Raw genomic sequence first — 15904 nt, 5'->3', positions numbered from 1 at the left:
AGACTGATTGCCAGTGAGCAATTCGACATTGCCAGTTTGTGGCTTTCCTTCGTCTTTGCATTACTACGACTGCTGTTTTCACCATGCTGTAATAAGAACAGCCAGACCAATTGTCCCCTACTGAGTCATTTCAGTGGATGCCTATGCATCTGCATGACCAATTGATAAGACACAGAAGTCCTGGTTTGTAGTTTCCCTCAGAAACAATTGATTGCAGGCTCTGGCTGCACTGCACGAAACACAGATGCCTGCTCTTGGCCTGCCTTTAAAGGGCAAAGCTGCAGCATCATGCCTCTCCTCAGGTTCTCTCTCCCGTCCTGTTCATTTTACAGCAGGAATCCCGTGGCTCGGACTGGCTTACTGTGTGGGATTTCAGCCTCTCTGTCACCATTGTCCAGCTCTGCCTGCAAGTAGCCCCCACAGACATTTTTCAATTCCAGGAGCACTTTGTCTTGGGTTCTAAATTTTGTTTGTTTCTTGCTTTTCACCACAGGCTTTCCACCTGGTTCTTCCAGATTTAATCCATCTGTTCTATGGTAGAGGCTCCTGGATGAGAAATCCCTTGCATAAGTTGGAATACAGTGCCTGGCCATCCTTTCCTTTTAAAGCAGTAGCCGACATCTCGGCATACACAGCCTTTCCAAAGTGTGTTCGCATTAATGATCTGGCTATATTATGGTTCACCTGCATTTGTTTCATTTTAGTTTTGTTAGCAAACAAGAAGAGCCAATGATAAGCCTCTCTGCCTGCTGCATTTTAGATCATGTTTCCTTATTTTATAGTCCCAACCTGTCTCTCCTGATCGAAAGCAGTGTTGTACCCCAGTCAGTCCCAGGATACTAGAGAGACGAGGTGGGGCGAGGTAATATCTTTTATTGGATCCACTTCTGCTGGTGAGAGAGAGAGAAACTTTCGAGCTTACACAGAGCTCTTCTTCAGTGCTGGGAAAGGTACTCAGAATGTGACAGCTAACTATAAGATGGGACAGATTGTTTAGCATAAGTAGACAATCTGTTCCATCTTGTAGTTAGCTGTCACACTCCTGAGTACCATTCCCAGGCTTAAAGAAGGGCTCTGTGCAAGCTCGAAAATTTCTCTCCCTCTCTCTCTCAGCAACAGAAGTTGATTCAGTAAAAGAGATTTCCTGGTTGAGCCAGTGTGAGTGCCAAGTGCTGCTTTGATAGCTGAGGCACTACTCATCAGAACACACCACTAGATGGCTCTAACATGTACCCCTTTACCTCCCCAAGGACAAAGGGCAACTGTGGTTTCTCACTGCTGCATAGTGAGGGAAAGGGGATCCAGGAGCCACTACAGGGAAGGCATTTCCTCAGTTTCTTCAGGGCATCCCTGCAGAAACAGTTCCTGGCTATATATAAGGCTATTCTCCTTGGGGGCGTGATTTGTATCTTCACCCCAATGTAGACATGAGGCTCCTGCTAAGGCATCCCCAAGAGATACAGAGCGCTAGCAGGAGCTCAGCTATTACAATGATGAGTGCTATGTAAGAACCCATACAGAACTGAATAGAATACTTCTCCCCCGGACTCTGCCCCAAGGTTCGATACTTGAGGACCAGTCCCTGGTGCTGCTCTCACCAGTATTGTCTCACACTGCCATGTTCTTGTCAGTCTTTCTCCAGAAAAGACATTTTACCCAGTGAAATGAGAGGGGGCATGATAGCGGCTTTCAGGTATCTAAAAGGGTGTCACAAGGAGGAGGGAGAAAAATTGTTCTCCTTGGCCTCTGAGGATAGGACAAGAAGCAATAAACTGCTTAAACTGCAGCAAGGGAGGTTTAGGTTGGACATTAGGGTCAGGGTGGCGAAACACTGGAATAAGTTGCCCAGGGAGGTTGAGGAATCCCCATCTCGGGGGATATTGAAGAGCAGGTTAGACAGACACCTATCAGGGATGGTCTAGACCGGCCGTGGCCAACCTGCATGTGGCTCTTGCCCCCCAAAAGTGCAGCTCACGAAGCCTCCCCGGCCTCCGCTTATCCCCGGCTCTCCTGTGCTTACCAGGTTGGAGCTGCGGAGTTTTCGAAATGGCACCCAAGATGGCAGCCATCTTAAAGGGGCAGCCTCCTTTTTAAATGTTTTGTTTTTGTTTTTGCTTGACAATTCTGTTCGGGGGGGGCACTCCTCCCCCCCCCCCCAACAATTCTGGTGCGGCTCTTCACATTTTGTCCGCCGCTGTTTCGGTTCTCTGTGTTAAATGGGTTGACCACCCCTGGTCTAGACAATACTGGGTCCTGCCATGAGGGCAGGGGGCTGGACTCAAGGTCCCTTCCAGTTCTAGTATTGTTTGATTCAAGATTGTCCAAAGACCAGAATAATGTCCAGAACTGGGAAATACTCCTCTGTTTACTGAAAGATGCTATGTGAAGTCTCAAGCAGCTCAGTATTCCTTGCAGCCAGTGCCACTCTGGGAGGAAGGGAACTTGCATGGCTTGCCACTCCGTCTAAAGCAAATAAACCAGACTTAAAGCCAAGAAACACATCTACTTCCTGGAACGCTAAGTCATTCACACAGCTGTCTTAGCTTTCAGAACACATGCAAAGCAGTTCTTATGGCAGACACAGTAATGCTTTTGTGTCTCTCGTTAACAAGCAGAGGGAATATAGGAATAGACATACCGGATTACACCAAAGGTCCATCTAATCCAGTGTTCGTTCCCTGATGGTTGTCATTTCCTCCTGCTTAGAAGGAAGGCAGCTGCTTCCTCATTTCCAGTCATGACATGCTATAGCATGAGGGGTCAGAGAGAAGATGGATGAAAAACTCCTTTCTGATCTTTGTGAGCCTTCAGTTTGTTGCTTGCTTGTTTGCCCTGGCTTGTGTAGCTGATAATTTTAAGGTTGCAAACAACATTATCCAGATTCTTTCGAGTCCTGATCTCCTCTTCACTTGAGCAAGTTCTTGAAGATACTGAAACAGGTAGAACCCTATTTCCTGGGACTTGGTTGTTAAATGAGCTAAACCGAGAAACAGAATGAGCAGTGAGGATGTAAGGAGTTTCTTCTTCTAGATTTTGGTGTCACGAACTAGCAGTTTTATACTCTGTTCATGAGTGCAATTGCTGCCAGTTTGGGAAGGGTGTTTACACTCTTCAGCAACTTCCTGACCTTAGTATGGGTGTATTAGTAGTGATCATCATCTATCATCTGATTCTCTAGTGCCTCACACCTTGTGTAATCACTGACACTTGTGCAAAATGCTACCCAATCAGAGTGGGAATGTTTCACACCTACTGTGCACAGTTGTAAATAACTGTACAATACAGAAACATTGATGCAACCTTAAAGTTAAGAAATCAAGCACAAAAGACAAGACAGGCATCAAATACATAGTTACACTAGGGCTGCTTTGTGTGTCAGAAGTGGCATAGGGTGGCTAGAGTGTACTGGTGAATATATCTAAGAAATGTCAGGGGACAGGTTCACCAGTGCATCATGTTAGTTGTGCACCACTATAACGGCATTGGTTTCAGTATAGTTACATTATCCACTTGGAATAACACAATTGTGAATCAGAGAGCTGTATTTTCTTCAACCTCATTAACTTGCCCATGTGACCAATCCTACATACTTTTAGGGTAGGTATTAGGGATGTAATAGTGTAGTCGATTAACTGCTAAGCTAAAGCTTATAGGTTCATGCTTTAGACTACACACATTCCTTCCCGCCTCCCTTGCCAGTACATTTTTTAGCAGGCTGACCAGCAGCCTGGCTCAGTCCCAGCTTGCGCCAAGTCTGTGACCTTCCCCCGCTGAGGCTCTGCATTTAAAGTGTATTAGGAGCCAGGTAGGCAGGCAGCGTGGCTCAGTTACAGCTCATGCCGGGACCAGGAGCTCAGACTCCCCTCTAGACGGGCTGCTGGCACTCCACACTGCTGCCTCTGTATCAGAGGCAGCACCATGAGTTGACGGGCAGCTGGCCTGCAAGGGGAGCTGGTTTTTAAACTGGCTCTCAGCTGGCACCCCACACTGCCTCCTCTGATACAGAGGCAGCAGTGCAGCGTGGCAGGGGGCTCCTCAGGCGTGGGGCTGGAGCACACTGGCTGCCAGCCCCACCCCCTGTGGACTAGAGAATAGTTGAGTAACCGATAAGAATTCATGAGGTTATTCAATTAACTGATATTTAATATCCCTAGTAGGTATGTATTTTGTTATCTAAGCTCTCATAGAGGAAAAATAAGCATGTGCAGGGCTCGACAATTAGGGCAATCTACTCGCCCATGGCGAGTAGATTTTAGCCCGGCACAGCACTGCAGCGCAATCAGCACATGCGCAGCGTGCCAAACCACATGGCTGGCGAGTGGGGTTCGCCGCCGCTTGTCAAGCCCTGAGCATGTGGATTATTGAAGGGTCTTTGAGAGTGAAGGCTTGGTAATTTTTTTCAACAAAGCAAAAGTATGAATCATTACACTTACATAGACATAGTTATATAAATACACCAAACATTGCTAACAAACCCTAATATGAATAACAACATCAGAATCTCATAACAAAGTATACCTTCACTTAGGGTATCCTTAAAGATGTGCTGCTCTGGTTTTCGTGCATTTAAAGTGACATTTTTCTCCAAGTAAAATTCTACCTTTGCGTTTGTGTAGTCAGATATTTTGGGAAATAGTCTTTGTGCCTGTTTTGACTGAATGCTAATGAGCAGAAAGAACTATCACCATAAAGTCCTGTTCCGCTGTCTTATTCTTTTTGCTTTTCTTTTCATTTAGGCTGCTCTGTACTGTTGCTCCAGCAGTGGTGACAGTGAGGTGACGCTACCAGTAAACTTCTCTGCCGTTGGGGCCTCGCCAGCACCAATACTTCAGTAGCCAGGGCAGACTTGGTATTAAAAAAGGTCAGTTGGAAAACTTTCTTTGGTTTTCCTTTGCTTGAGGCAGTGGTATTGAATAGCATCACTCTTTCTTCTTCCCACCCAGCTTGTTTCTTCCTTATCTTCCAGTAATTCTGGAAGCTTTGATGCAAAATTTTGCTAAAACTACAGTCCTGCTTTTGATGTAACATGGGAGAATGAGTGGGGAGAAACAGATTCCCATTGCACTAGGAGTGAAATTTGTTCCTGTGCAAAGACTCAGCATGAGACCTATGTACTACTAAAGTCTCACTCAAGTCCTAATTTGAAGACCCAAGTGCAACTTTAATGGTGAATAGGTTAGGTACTGGACTTCTAAATGGAAGTGAATTGCAACTTGTGAGGGGTCCATCTTTTGTTCCACTTCTCATTGGAAAAAGTAGGTCATTTTAGGGGGATGGTAAGTAGGAGTAGTGATGCTTTTTAGGCCCAGAAAGGAACATGAAATGCATGTAGTGTGTGTTTTTTAAGATGGGAATCCTCTCATCCCCAAAAGAAAAGATTATCCATCACATAGAACATAATGTGTTTAATGAAACCAAGAATGTGTTCGGCTGAAAGTATTAAATTTTCTATGGCCCAATTAATTTTCGGCTTATACTTAAACATTAATATGGGTTTTTATTTTATTTTTTTAGCAGAACAATAAGCTGCTTTGTGCTATACATCAGGGTTTCCCTCTCCTTGCTCATACTGAGTGTATTGTGTGCTTCTTCCTATCTATTCCAAAGGGAGCGCTCATGTGCAAGACAGTAGAACAAACTGTAGTAAAAACTTGTAATAGCTCCAAAGGGTCGGGGCACACTTTTTGCTTCTCTAGCTGCTTCTCTGTGGTGAGCCGAGTGACTACGGAGAAGCCTCAGCTCTTCCTTCCCTCTTCCCACCCTCAAGCCCCCAATTAAAGCTTGTAACCAAGGTTCTCCTGCTGCTCTCTCAATAGTGCTTTTAAAATGAAAGGAGAAGATGCTGTAACCATCAAGAACTATTTTCTTTTCAGATAAAGCCGGAGGTGGGGGAGGGAAGAGGGAAGGAGGGAGTAAATGTTGACGATGGGTGAAGCGTCTGCATACTGTGGAGTCTCATTTTATCCCAAAGGAGGAAATAGATCTAGCAAATGCCTTCCTGTTCAGACTGAATGGAAAGCAACACGTTTTGCATGATTTTTGTTCAGGCCTCGGCTTTACCGCCCCATCAAAGCTGATTGTCAATTGATTCAGATCTCTCGTTTATCACAAACAGTAATTTGTAGCCCTTAGCTTTCTGTGGTCCTATATGGCCTCATCCATTTACAGATGCCACAGCACAATTTGAGCAGCCAGGATCAGAGGGAAGGGATAGATTCTTGCTAGGGAATCGGCAGTCACATGTCTGTCTCTGAATTTGTGTGTGTGTGTGAAGCGGAGAGGAGGGAGACAGATTTTTGAGTGGGGATGGGAATTGTTAGCCCGTAGGGAATTAAGTTAGATGACTATAGCCTGAAGTTGTACTTGCTTCCAAGCTAAGCTCCCACTTCACTGTGGACCTTCCTATTTCCTTCTTTGGGCAGGAGATAAATGCACAGGACAGCAATAAGCAGAGGAATCCCTGAGAGCTTCAGGAGACAGACGATCCTGTAGCTGTGCAGTTATAGAACTTTCATACTGTTGGTTCTGTCTCCCCAGTAAATTCCCTGATATAGATTCAATGGGCCAAATCCTCTCCTTTCTACTCGCAGGCAGGAGGAATGTACCCCCCCCCCCCCCACACACACACAGATGCGCAATACATTTTGCAAAAGAAACCTCACTGAATTTTCCTGCCCCAGGGCCCCTCCCTGCCATGGGTTTTCCCACAGGAAGAAGTGATTTGGCCTAGTATTCTTATTGTTGCTATATGCCATTGCAAATAGAAGGCTCTGCTTCCAGAATCAATGCATGCTGTTGTCTTTTTGTTTCAGTGATATATTTTTTCCCTTCCACAACAGCGCTGGAATATATTTAGTCTACTCCAATAATACTTGCTTTTGCAGAAATTAAATTTCATTCTTTAAACGATTTGCAAACTAGGAAGCTTTTAATGTACAGAAAAAATTGGTCTCCTGTTTTAAAAACAAGATCAGTATCCAAACATCTTGTTTGAGTTGGCAGAAAGTTATATTTTTGTTTCAGACATAAAATAACTATTTGTACACAGAAGCTGAAATGAGCTGCAATTTTACTGTATTGTGCCCTTTCTGAAATATGTACATAATGCATACTTGCACAGACATTGCAGAACTGAAGGTGAGATTCAGGCTGATGTTTGCACATCTGCCCTTTTATTTCTTTCTGATGGTCAGTTTGAATAAATACTAATACTTACTAAAAACAATTCTAGGAATTTAGAATTCATTTGTCTGAAAAGGCCCTTTTCAGAATTTTAAACTACCTTGAACCACACTCTATTTTACCAGTGATTTTAATAGGTTTTTTTTTAACTGTTTTAGGAAGTACCTAAAAATTAAGGATTGAGAGAATATTTGTAATTGGGTGAAAAATTCAAGAATAGATATTGATGTCCTCAGGTAGAGAGATGGGTGAACTAAGTTTGCTTTTTTTGTTTAAACAGAAAAATGGTTTAATATTTTTTCTAGTTTTTCCAATGTATTATTAACTAAAGGGATGCTGTTAAGCAAGATTAAGTTTGGGCCACTGTCAACAATTTTAAAATTTTTGGGAAATATTGTAACTTTTACTTTTATAGTTGTTTTTAAAATAAATTGACTCCTGCATGACCCTTCCATTGCTAAGATTAAAAAAGTAAAAAGCTATCACTTTTATGGACCAAAATAAAGTAAGCGGACATTGCAACTAACAAAATCCCTGGTCTAAGAACTGTGCAAAAATGAGGAAAATAAACAATGAAATTAATTTGAATTCTACTAAAAACAGAGTGCCTGATAATTACGTGCAGGTCACCTGCAACCCTTGGCTATTGTATACTCAGCCCTTCCTAGGATCAGAGCCACATCAGAAGGAAAAATCAGTGCTTATTGAGTGGAAAGGTATTAAAATTGGGAAAGAGAGAGAGAGAGAGCGCCATCCAGGAGCGAATAATACGGAGTGGGTAATAATTTTTGACTGAGGGCCACTTCAGAAATTTCGGAAGTGGCCCCGGGCTGCCCCAGAAGGGGCGGGGCCTCAGGCAGAAGGGACGAGGCCCGGACACTTCCCTAGGCACAGACCCTGATTGGTCTGGGGGTGGAAGACCATGTGAAGTCTTTCTCTCCCTCTTCCCCAAAAAAACGCCAGCTGTTCTGAACAGCTGGTGGTTCCCTGTAGGCACCCACAACCCTGGTGGTGAAAGGAGACTTTACACGCTCCCTGGCCCCTGGTCAATCAGGTCCTGGGGGTGGGGGGAAGCATGTGAAGTCTGCCTCCGCCCTTCAAGGGAGCACCACGCTTAGGGTCACCTGCCAACTGAGCAGCAGCTGGCAGATGACTCTTAAGTGCCCAGCCCCTTGCAGAATGGGAGGAAAATTCGCACACTTGCCTTCTGCCCCTGGACCAGTCAGGGCTTGGGGATGAGGGGAACATGCAAAGTCTCCTTCCGCCCTGCCCCCATCCTGCAAGGAGCGTGTGACACTTCTAAGTGCTGTGCACTCCTTGCAGGACAGGGTCAGGACAGGAGGAGACTTTGCGCGCTGCCCTCCGCCCGCATGCCCTGATTGGCGTGGGGATCGTGGGAGCGTGAAGTCTCTCGCTCCCTGCCCTCCAGCATGCGGCGCTTAGAGTCTACCGCCTGTCAGTTGACTCTAAGCGCTGCACACTCCCCCGTCCCTAGGCTCTGATTGACCTGGGAGCAGGGGTCCGGCAGGACCTCCACAGGCTGGATCAACCTGCTTGGCAGGCCAGATCTGGCCCCAGGAGGCCCTTTTGCCTACCACTAGTATAAGACATAATTTTGAGAAGTCGGGTTTAGAGAGAAGGCTGAATTGTTTAGTGTGTGGACCGCGGGATTAGAGTCAAGATTCCTAGGTTTTAATCCAACCTCACGCTGAGTAGTTCCTTATGTTACACATATTTTCTCTCAGTGTGAGGAAGGCTGGCAGAATCAAGCTCTCAGGGACTACTCGCTTAGCTTTTACCCATCTGCTTAAGGACCTTTCCTTAATGAGGAACTGAGAGAATGAGCTAACATGGAAGAATTAGGCCCTTCATAACTCCATGCCTTTGTTTCTCTGTCTGTAAAGGTGGGCATCACGGGAATGTTATAATATTTAATTAATGTTTGCACTGTGGTTTGGGATCCACTGAGGAAAAGTGCTACAGAAGTGCAAACATACTGTGTATGCTCAGTGATACCTTAGCCCTTAAATGAGATAATTACTGTAAGATGTGCTAATGACTTTGTGTATAGGGAAGTAAAAACTCATAATACCGTTTAAAGGCCTGCTGATAGACATCATTTTGAAATTTGAGATGTTAAAACTGCCAAAGGCTGATGTTCACTTTCAATTGTGAAGTAACAGAACTATTTTTCTTCACTGTTATCATAGTGCGACTCTCTTTTAAAACTATAATGGTGTTTTGCATGTTACTTGCTGAGGAAAAATCTTCCCCCCAGGAATCACTTTTTGTTTGCTACATTTTGTTGTGTTCCTGGAATGTCTGCCACTGCTCTGTACTCTAAAAAGATTTTAAAAAACTCTCTTCTGGCATATTTGACCTAGAGAGGTGTCCTTATCGCAGAACTAGAGTTGTTGACAATAGCTTGATAAGTGCATGTGTAGCTTCCAAAAAAAAGAGAAGGGGGAGGAAAAAAATTCCATCAGCAAATATTGTTTATGAATATTTTCAAAAAGTATCCTAATAAACTGGGTCAGTATGAGCAATGAAAAATGTCATGTGCTGAATGGTCCCCGCAATTTCAGTAATCCTTTCCATTGTTAGTGTTAAACAAAGGGTCATCATGAATTCATCTGTTAGAATAATCTGTAACTCTTCTAAAAGGAAAGTTCAGAATGTAAGAACTTGAATTACTTGAATTCTGCTGCTTCAGAATATACTTGAAATTCTCAGCCAGATGTCAGAAGTGTCTGTGATGTGCTCTACCACCTTTTTTGCTAGTTGAATCTGGAAGATAAACTAGGGGGATGAAGTCTTTCTCTGTTAAAACCACCTCATAGTTAATGTACTCTTTCTCTCTCCCCCTCCCTTCGTTCTTACAGTACTAGAGAGTGATATAGAGATTCTAGACTCTACTAAGCCTAATACACTAAGTGGGGAGACGAGCAAGCAAGAAGAAAACCTCGTTATTCAGCATTTAAGAGAGGAAAATGAAGGTAACTTATTTAACTAGAATTGCTTCATTAATTTAAAGGATCAGCAAGACTTTTAAGAGTTTTCCCCCATCCCTGTTCGTTACATATATAGAGAGCAGATACCTAATTACTTAGGTCTTGTCTACACTTAATGGAAGATCACTGCTGCTACGATCGATCTTCTGAAGTTTGATTTAGTGAGTCTAGTTAAGACTCACTAAATCAAACTAACAGGGTGCTCCCACCAGCAGCCAGTACTCCTGCTTTTGAGAGGAGTAAGGGAAGCCAATGGGAGCATTTCCTTCCATTGGCTTCCTGCTGTGCGGAGGTCACCAGGTTTGGCTTGAGGTAAGCTGATTCCAGCTAAGTATTCTACATTGTGTACCTTAAGCTGAGCCGCTGGATCTAGTGTAGACCTGGCCTGATTCACTTCCCACTCCAAGGCTTCCAAATGAAGACTCTCTTTTTTGGCTCAAAGTAACTTGGCCCAGCATTGCTTACTCTTATGAAACACCTGTTTATAATGCTCATGCATCTCTTTTCCCAAAATGTATTATACAGGGGATCGAGAATACATGTCCCCTTTTATATCTCCTGCACGTCATGTCTCTAGTGGCTTTCTCCGTATAGTATGTACTTTCCACTCCTCGTGGAATGAGGTGTAACAGTTATCCGAACTAAGGACTTAGTTAGGATTAACTTTAAACTGCCGTATGTAGCCGTGGGCAGTTAGTTCGAACTAAGGGGGATTTAAAGATGGCAGCTGGACAGGAACATGCAAATAAAGCCCGGGATATTTAAATTCCGGGCTTCATTTGCAACTCTGGTTGCCTGATTTGCCTATCTAGCTCGAATTAATGAGCTAGTGTAGACATACCCTTAGATTCTCAACTGTTCATCTTGACTGATAAATTTGCTGGGGTTTTAGAGCATGTTGGTTATATGTTTCTGAAGCAGAATATGAAAGACTTACTGGTATGTTAACATTTACATAATATGTCCATAAATTGGAACACCACATACCGATTGCCCCAACTATTTAAGTACAGTATCTGAAACAAGAATATCCTTCCTACATATAAATGTGATATAAAATAAATATTCTGTGTATATTCTACATTGGGGTGGGCAATAATTTTTCCCCGGGGGCCACTTCAAAAATTTTGAAGAGGCGGTGCCTAAATGGGAAAGGGCGGAGCCCCTTTGCCCCCCTTCCCACTAGCACTCACTAGTAGCACACTCCCTCCACCCCCAGGCCATTCAGGGGTGATTGGCCTGGGGGCGAGGAGTGCATGTAGCCTTCTCCGCTCTTCCCCCAGCCTGCGAGCAGCGCGTGGCGCTTTGAAGCGCTACGTGCTCCTGGCAAGGCAGGAGGAGGCTTTTTGTGCTCTCCTGCCCCCAGGCCAATTAAGACTTGGGGGTGGGGGAGTGCGTGCAAAACCTTCTCCGCTCTGCCCCCACCCTGCGAATAGGGTTGCCAGGTGTCCGGTTTTGAACCGGACAGTCCAGTATTTGAGTTTTCTGTTCGGGAAACAAATTGAGAAAATATAAATGTCCGGTATTTTCTAAATAAGATGTACTGTAGATTGTGATGTAATGTCAAGTGTGTCAGGTATTTTTGTTGAAATCATCTGGCAACGCTAACTGCGAGCAGCGCGGGGGCAGAGCGGTGAAGGCTTCGGTCACTCCTCTGCCGCCAGGCCCTAATTGGCCTAGGGGCGGGGGAGCAACAGGGCTTCCACTGGCCGGATCAAACCACTTGGCGGGCAGGATCCGGCCCGCGGAGGCCCTTTTGCCCACCCCTGTTCTATATTATACAAGAAGAATCTTGATGTAAAACTATCCAGAACACCTACAAACCCCATGGCAATGTGTTTGCAAGTGCAACTGCTCATGATTAGTGCTCCAGTCTTTCACTGTGGTCAAAGGACACCACACAAGATGCTGCATTATGACAACATAATTAAGGTAAATCTGAATTAAACCCAGGATTACTGATTGTAAGTAGAATCTTGGTGTTACAAACATTAGAGTTATAATCTGACTAGTCAACACACACCTCGTTGGGAACCAGAAGTACACAATTAGGCAGCACCAACAAACAAAAAGCTAATACAGTACAGTGTTAAACAAACTACTAAACAAATAAAGGGAAAGTTTTAAAAAAAGATGTGACAAGGTAAGGAAACGGCCTCTGTGCTTGTTTTGTTTAAAGTCAGACAGTTAAAAGCAACGTTTTTCTTCTGCATAGTAAAGTTTCAAAGCTGTATTAAGTCAATGTTCAGTTGTCAACTTTTTGAAAGAGCAACCATAATGTTTTCTTTTACGCAGGGCCGGACAGAGGCATGGGTGAGCCGGGCAGCTGCCCAGGGCACCAAATGATGGGAGGCACCTACTAGCAGCTGTAAGGGGTGCACAGCATCCTTTACAGCTACCATCAGGCGCCGTACGCCCGGCTCCCGCAGCGCCGGCCTGCCTGCATCCCTGCAGCGCCAGCCAGCAACGCCCTTTCCCCCACGGCTGCGGGGCTCTACACGGCCTGGCGCACGCGCCAGCAGCAACAACCGGGCCAGACTGGGCCGCGCTTGCGCCATGCGCCTTAGGGGCAGGCCCTGGGCTACGCGGCAGTAGCCGGGCCACGCATGCGCCATGTGCCCGGGGGCGGTGCCGTGTGCCCAGGGCATCAGAATACCTCGGGCTGGCCCTGCTTTTACGAACATTTCAAAGTTACAAACAGCTTCCTTTCCCAAGGTGTTTGCAACACTGAGGTTCTACTGTACTGTATTGGGGATTTGAAAACTAAATTTATGTGAACAAAAGTAAAGAAAAAGTTGCAGTTTGGCTTATGCTTTCTAAAACTTGAGTAGCTTTCCCATTAATAAAGGACCCCATGCTCTTATGAACTATGGGTTGTTTTTTTTTTACTTTTTCAGATCACACAGGTTGTGAATTCTCTGAGGCATGGACCATGTCTCTTCCATCAGTTGCATGCTGTTGAACACACCATTTGCTCTCCAGCAGATAATCTCAGCAAAAAATTTTTTGTTTACAATTTCAGAGAAGCAGCTCAAAAGCTTAAACAGTTACAAGACATCAACTTTACCAAACAGTTTGGAAGGTGCTGACTTGTCCTCCATTGATGCCATGATGTCAGCAGTAATGAGTGTGGGGAAGATGGCTGAAAATGGCGGGAACTCTCAAAACATCAAGTCCCCGTCGAAGTCTCCTGCACCAAATCGGATTGGCAGGAGGAACCAGGTATATATCCCAAACACGGCAGTGGGTGAGGGAGATGCAAAGTGGAGGAAAAGAGCTAATTTTCATAATCATTTTGCTTTTCAGTTAGTACATGGAGAATTAGCTGAAATGCATGGCAAATCCACGTGTAGTTGGGATTTTACACAGAATAACCATAGAAAGACCTTGTTATTTGCACACTGACCTAGCAAAGCACTTAAACATGTGTTTAACTCTAAACATGTAAGTATTCCCACTGAGGCCTGGTTTACGCTAGGGGGCAAAGTTGAACTCAGGTACACAACTCCAGCTACATGAATAGCATAACTGGAGTTGATGCACCTTAGTTCAACTTACTGAGGCATCCCCACTGCTGGGGGTCCTCAGGAGAAATTTTCCCGTTGACTCCCCTTACTCCCATCTGATAGAGTGCTGAAATAAATGAGAGTACAGTCAGCAGTCGATTTAGTGCGTCCTTACAAGACCCACTAAATTGACTCCTGAGAGATCGATCTCCACCACATCATTCTCCTGTTAAGTGAAGACAAGGACTGAATTACTCTTGCTTATATGCTTTGCTCAGTCAAGGCCTTGTTCCATTCCTCTACCAGTACACTTTTGTTCCATGAGGTGTCTCCTTCACTTATTTTTTTTAAATAAGTACATAGACTTACTGTGTAAATGCATAAGGATTGATCAAATTTATCACATTTGCCCGCTGATGGCACTATATCAATACCAACATAAAGAAAAGAATTCCATCAGGCAAAGCAGTGTTGTTTATATGATGTTCCTGAAGCAAATTATTAGTAGCCTGCAAACTAGTCTTTGAGATATAGGATTTCTGATTTGGCTTAGATTTTATTTCCTCTAGGCCAGTGTTTCCCAATTTTATTTGGCCACGGAACCCGTTTCAGCTTGAAAGAATTTCAAGGAACCCCTAGGGTTGCCAGGGTAAAATTTGTTGGGCGGGGGGTGTGTGGAAAAGACCCACTGACTCCTGCCGCAAAAAGGCTCTGTCTCTTTAAGAGGGCGCAGGGGAGTGCTGAGTTCTCACGGAACCCTTACTTTCGCTTTGTGGAACCCTGGGGTTCCACAGAGCACCAATTGGGAATCACTGTTCTAGGCTAAAATAGGTTAATTGAAAAGAAAAATATGTCAGGGTGACACAAAGACAGACAAGTGTGATCCGAGGCGAATACTGTCTAGCAGCTGGCAGGAAAGATTTGCTCGCTAACGTTCGTTCACAGTCCAAAGTTGCATTAAGTATGGGGTCTGTTGCAGGGCTACTAAACAGGTGCCTGCTGTAAGGGCACCATGTGATTTGGCTTCAGGAGAGTTTGTTAGAGTTGCTGACGTTTAGTCCACCTGATATTTCAGCGGGCATCTGATCAAGGGACACTCAAGGAGTAAATGTGACAGGATTAAGAGGGATTCTTACAGTGTAAAAATAAATTAAAATTAATAAGATAGCCAATATGCTTTTAGGGGGAGATAGGTTAACACCAGTGAAGTACATATTTGTATCACAAGAAAAGAAGAACTGTTAGGATTTCAGCACACTATAAAGTTTGTATCAATCTGTTTTGTATCCTACCTCTAGCAAATCTCGATGAAGCAAATTTCTATTTACAGCAAAGCACATTCAAAGTGATGAATTGTGACAGTGAACTTCAGATAAGGATCTAAATTCTGGTGAAAACTGCGCCCCTCTTACCCAAGTTAAAATAGAAGGGTAACATAATTTATCTGGTTTTCTGTGTCTCTGAAGAATTCTTCTTTAGATCTTTGTCCCACGTTTATGGTTCTTTTTATGTTGACGCCTTTATCTTGGCTCTAGTATGTGTACACACACACGCACACACAACCCACACACACTCACTCATAATTTTCCTGAAGAAAAGAGGTTCAGGCCACTTTTAAGAGAAAAGATCAGAGAAAAACGAGAAAACAGATCAATCCAATGTGAAACTCCTAAAGAGATTTGCCATCAATTTGGTGCAGAAAGGCAGTGCAAAATTGCTTTATTTATAAGAAAGTATACTCAACAAATGAGCTGCTAATTTTATCTTTCAGTTCAGGAAGTGTTCTTTCACCAGCACAACTGCAACAACTCAGATTAATTTTGCATTTTTAATTCTTCAGAGATACTGTTTTTGCAGAAGTGATGCTAAACTTTGTTTGCATTGAGTTGGTCACCAGAATTCTGTCTTTAGCCACCCTTGAATTGGTTGACCTGTATCATGGCATTCAGTTTGTACTATGTGAGCGATGGAGAAAGTTTGGGTTTTAGTTAATAATAAACCCTAGAGTCAATAGTAATCAGCTCTGGCTGAGCTCTGTAGTGTGTGCCTGATTTTTGCTTCAAGGTGAACTCTATCTTTTGTTCATTTGCTGATTCAAAGAGCAGACGTCTAGAAAGCAACCTTCGAAACAATTAATTGCATCATGTAGAACTGTATTCTTAGCTAAAAAAGGAAAAAGTAGTAGGCTGATAATTTCACAGATAT

At 44.0% G+C, this 15904-nt stretch overlaps 1 protein-coding gene across 10 annotated transcripts in view; it reads left to right on the top strand.

Annotated features, from left to right (window-relative positions):
* Nucleotides 1-15904, top strand: part of RREB1 (ras responsive element binding protein 1) — a 176670-nt gene that overhangs the window by 69328 nt on the left and 91438 nt on the right. For 7 of the 10 annotated variants that reach the window (XR_003087285.3, XM_006138792.5, XM_089776395.1 and 4 more), the window contains 2 exons: nucleotides 10065-10178; nucleotides 13216-13415. Coding sequence is in view for 9 of the 10 variants with exons in the window: in XM_006138792.5 (XP_006138854.1) it covers nucleotides 10065-10178; nucleotides 13216-13415 (314 nt within the window). In the remaining variant the exon portion in view is untranslated. Of the gene's footprint in view, nucleotides 1-4736; nucleotides 4862-10064; nucleotides 10179-13215; nucleotides 13416-15904 lie in introns of all 10 variants that reach the window. The other 3 variants (XM_075921290.2, XM_006138796.5, XM_025179328.3) reach the window with 1 other exon arrangement.

Source organism: Pelodiscus sinensis, chromosome 2 (genome assembly GCF_052426305.1).
Source record: "Pelodiscus sinensis isolate ZL-2025 chromosome 2, ASM5242630v1, whole genome shotgun sequence".
Classification (NCBI taxonomy): Eukaryota; Metazoa; Chordata; order Testudines; family Trionychidae; genus Pelodiscus; species Pelodiscus sinensis.
The sequence above is the reverse complement of the archived record's forward strand: the minus strand, read 5'-3'. Positions and strand labels throughout refer to the sequence as shown.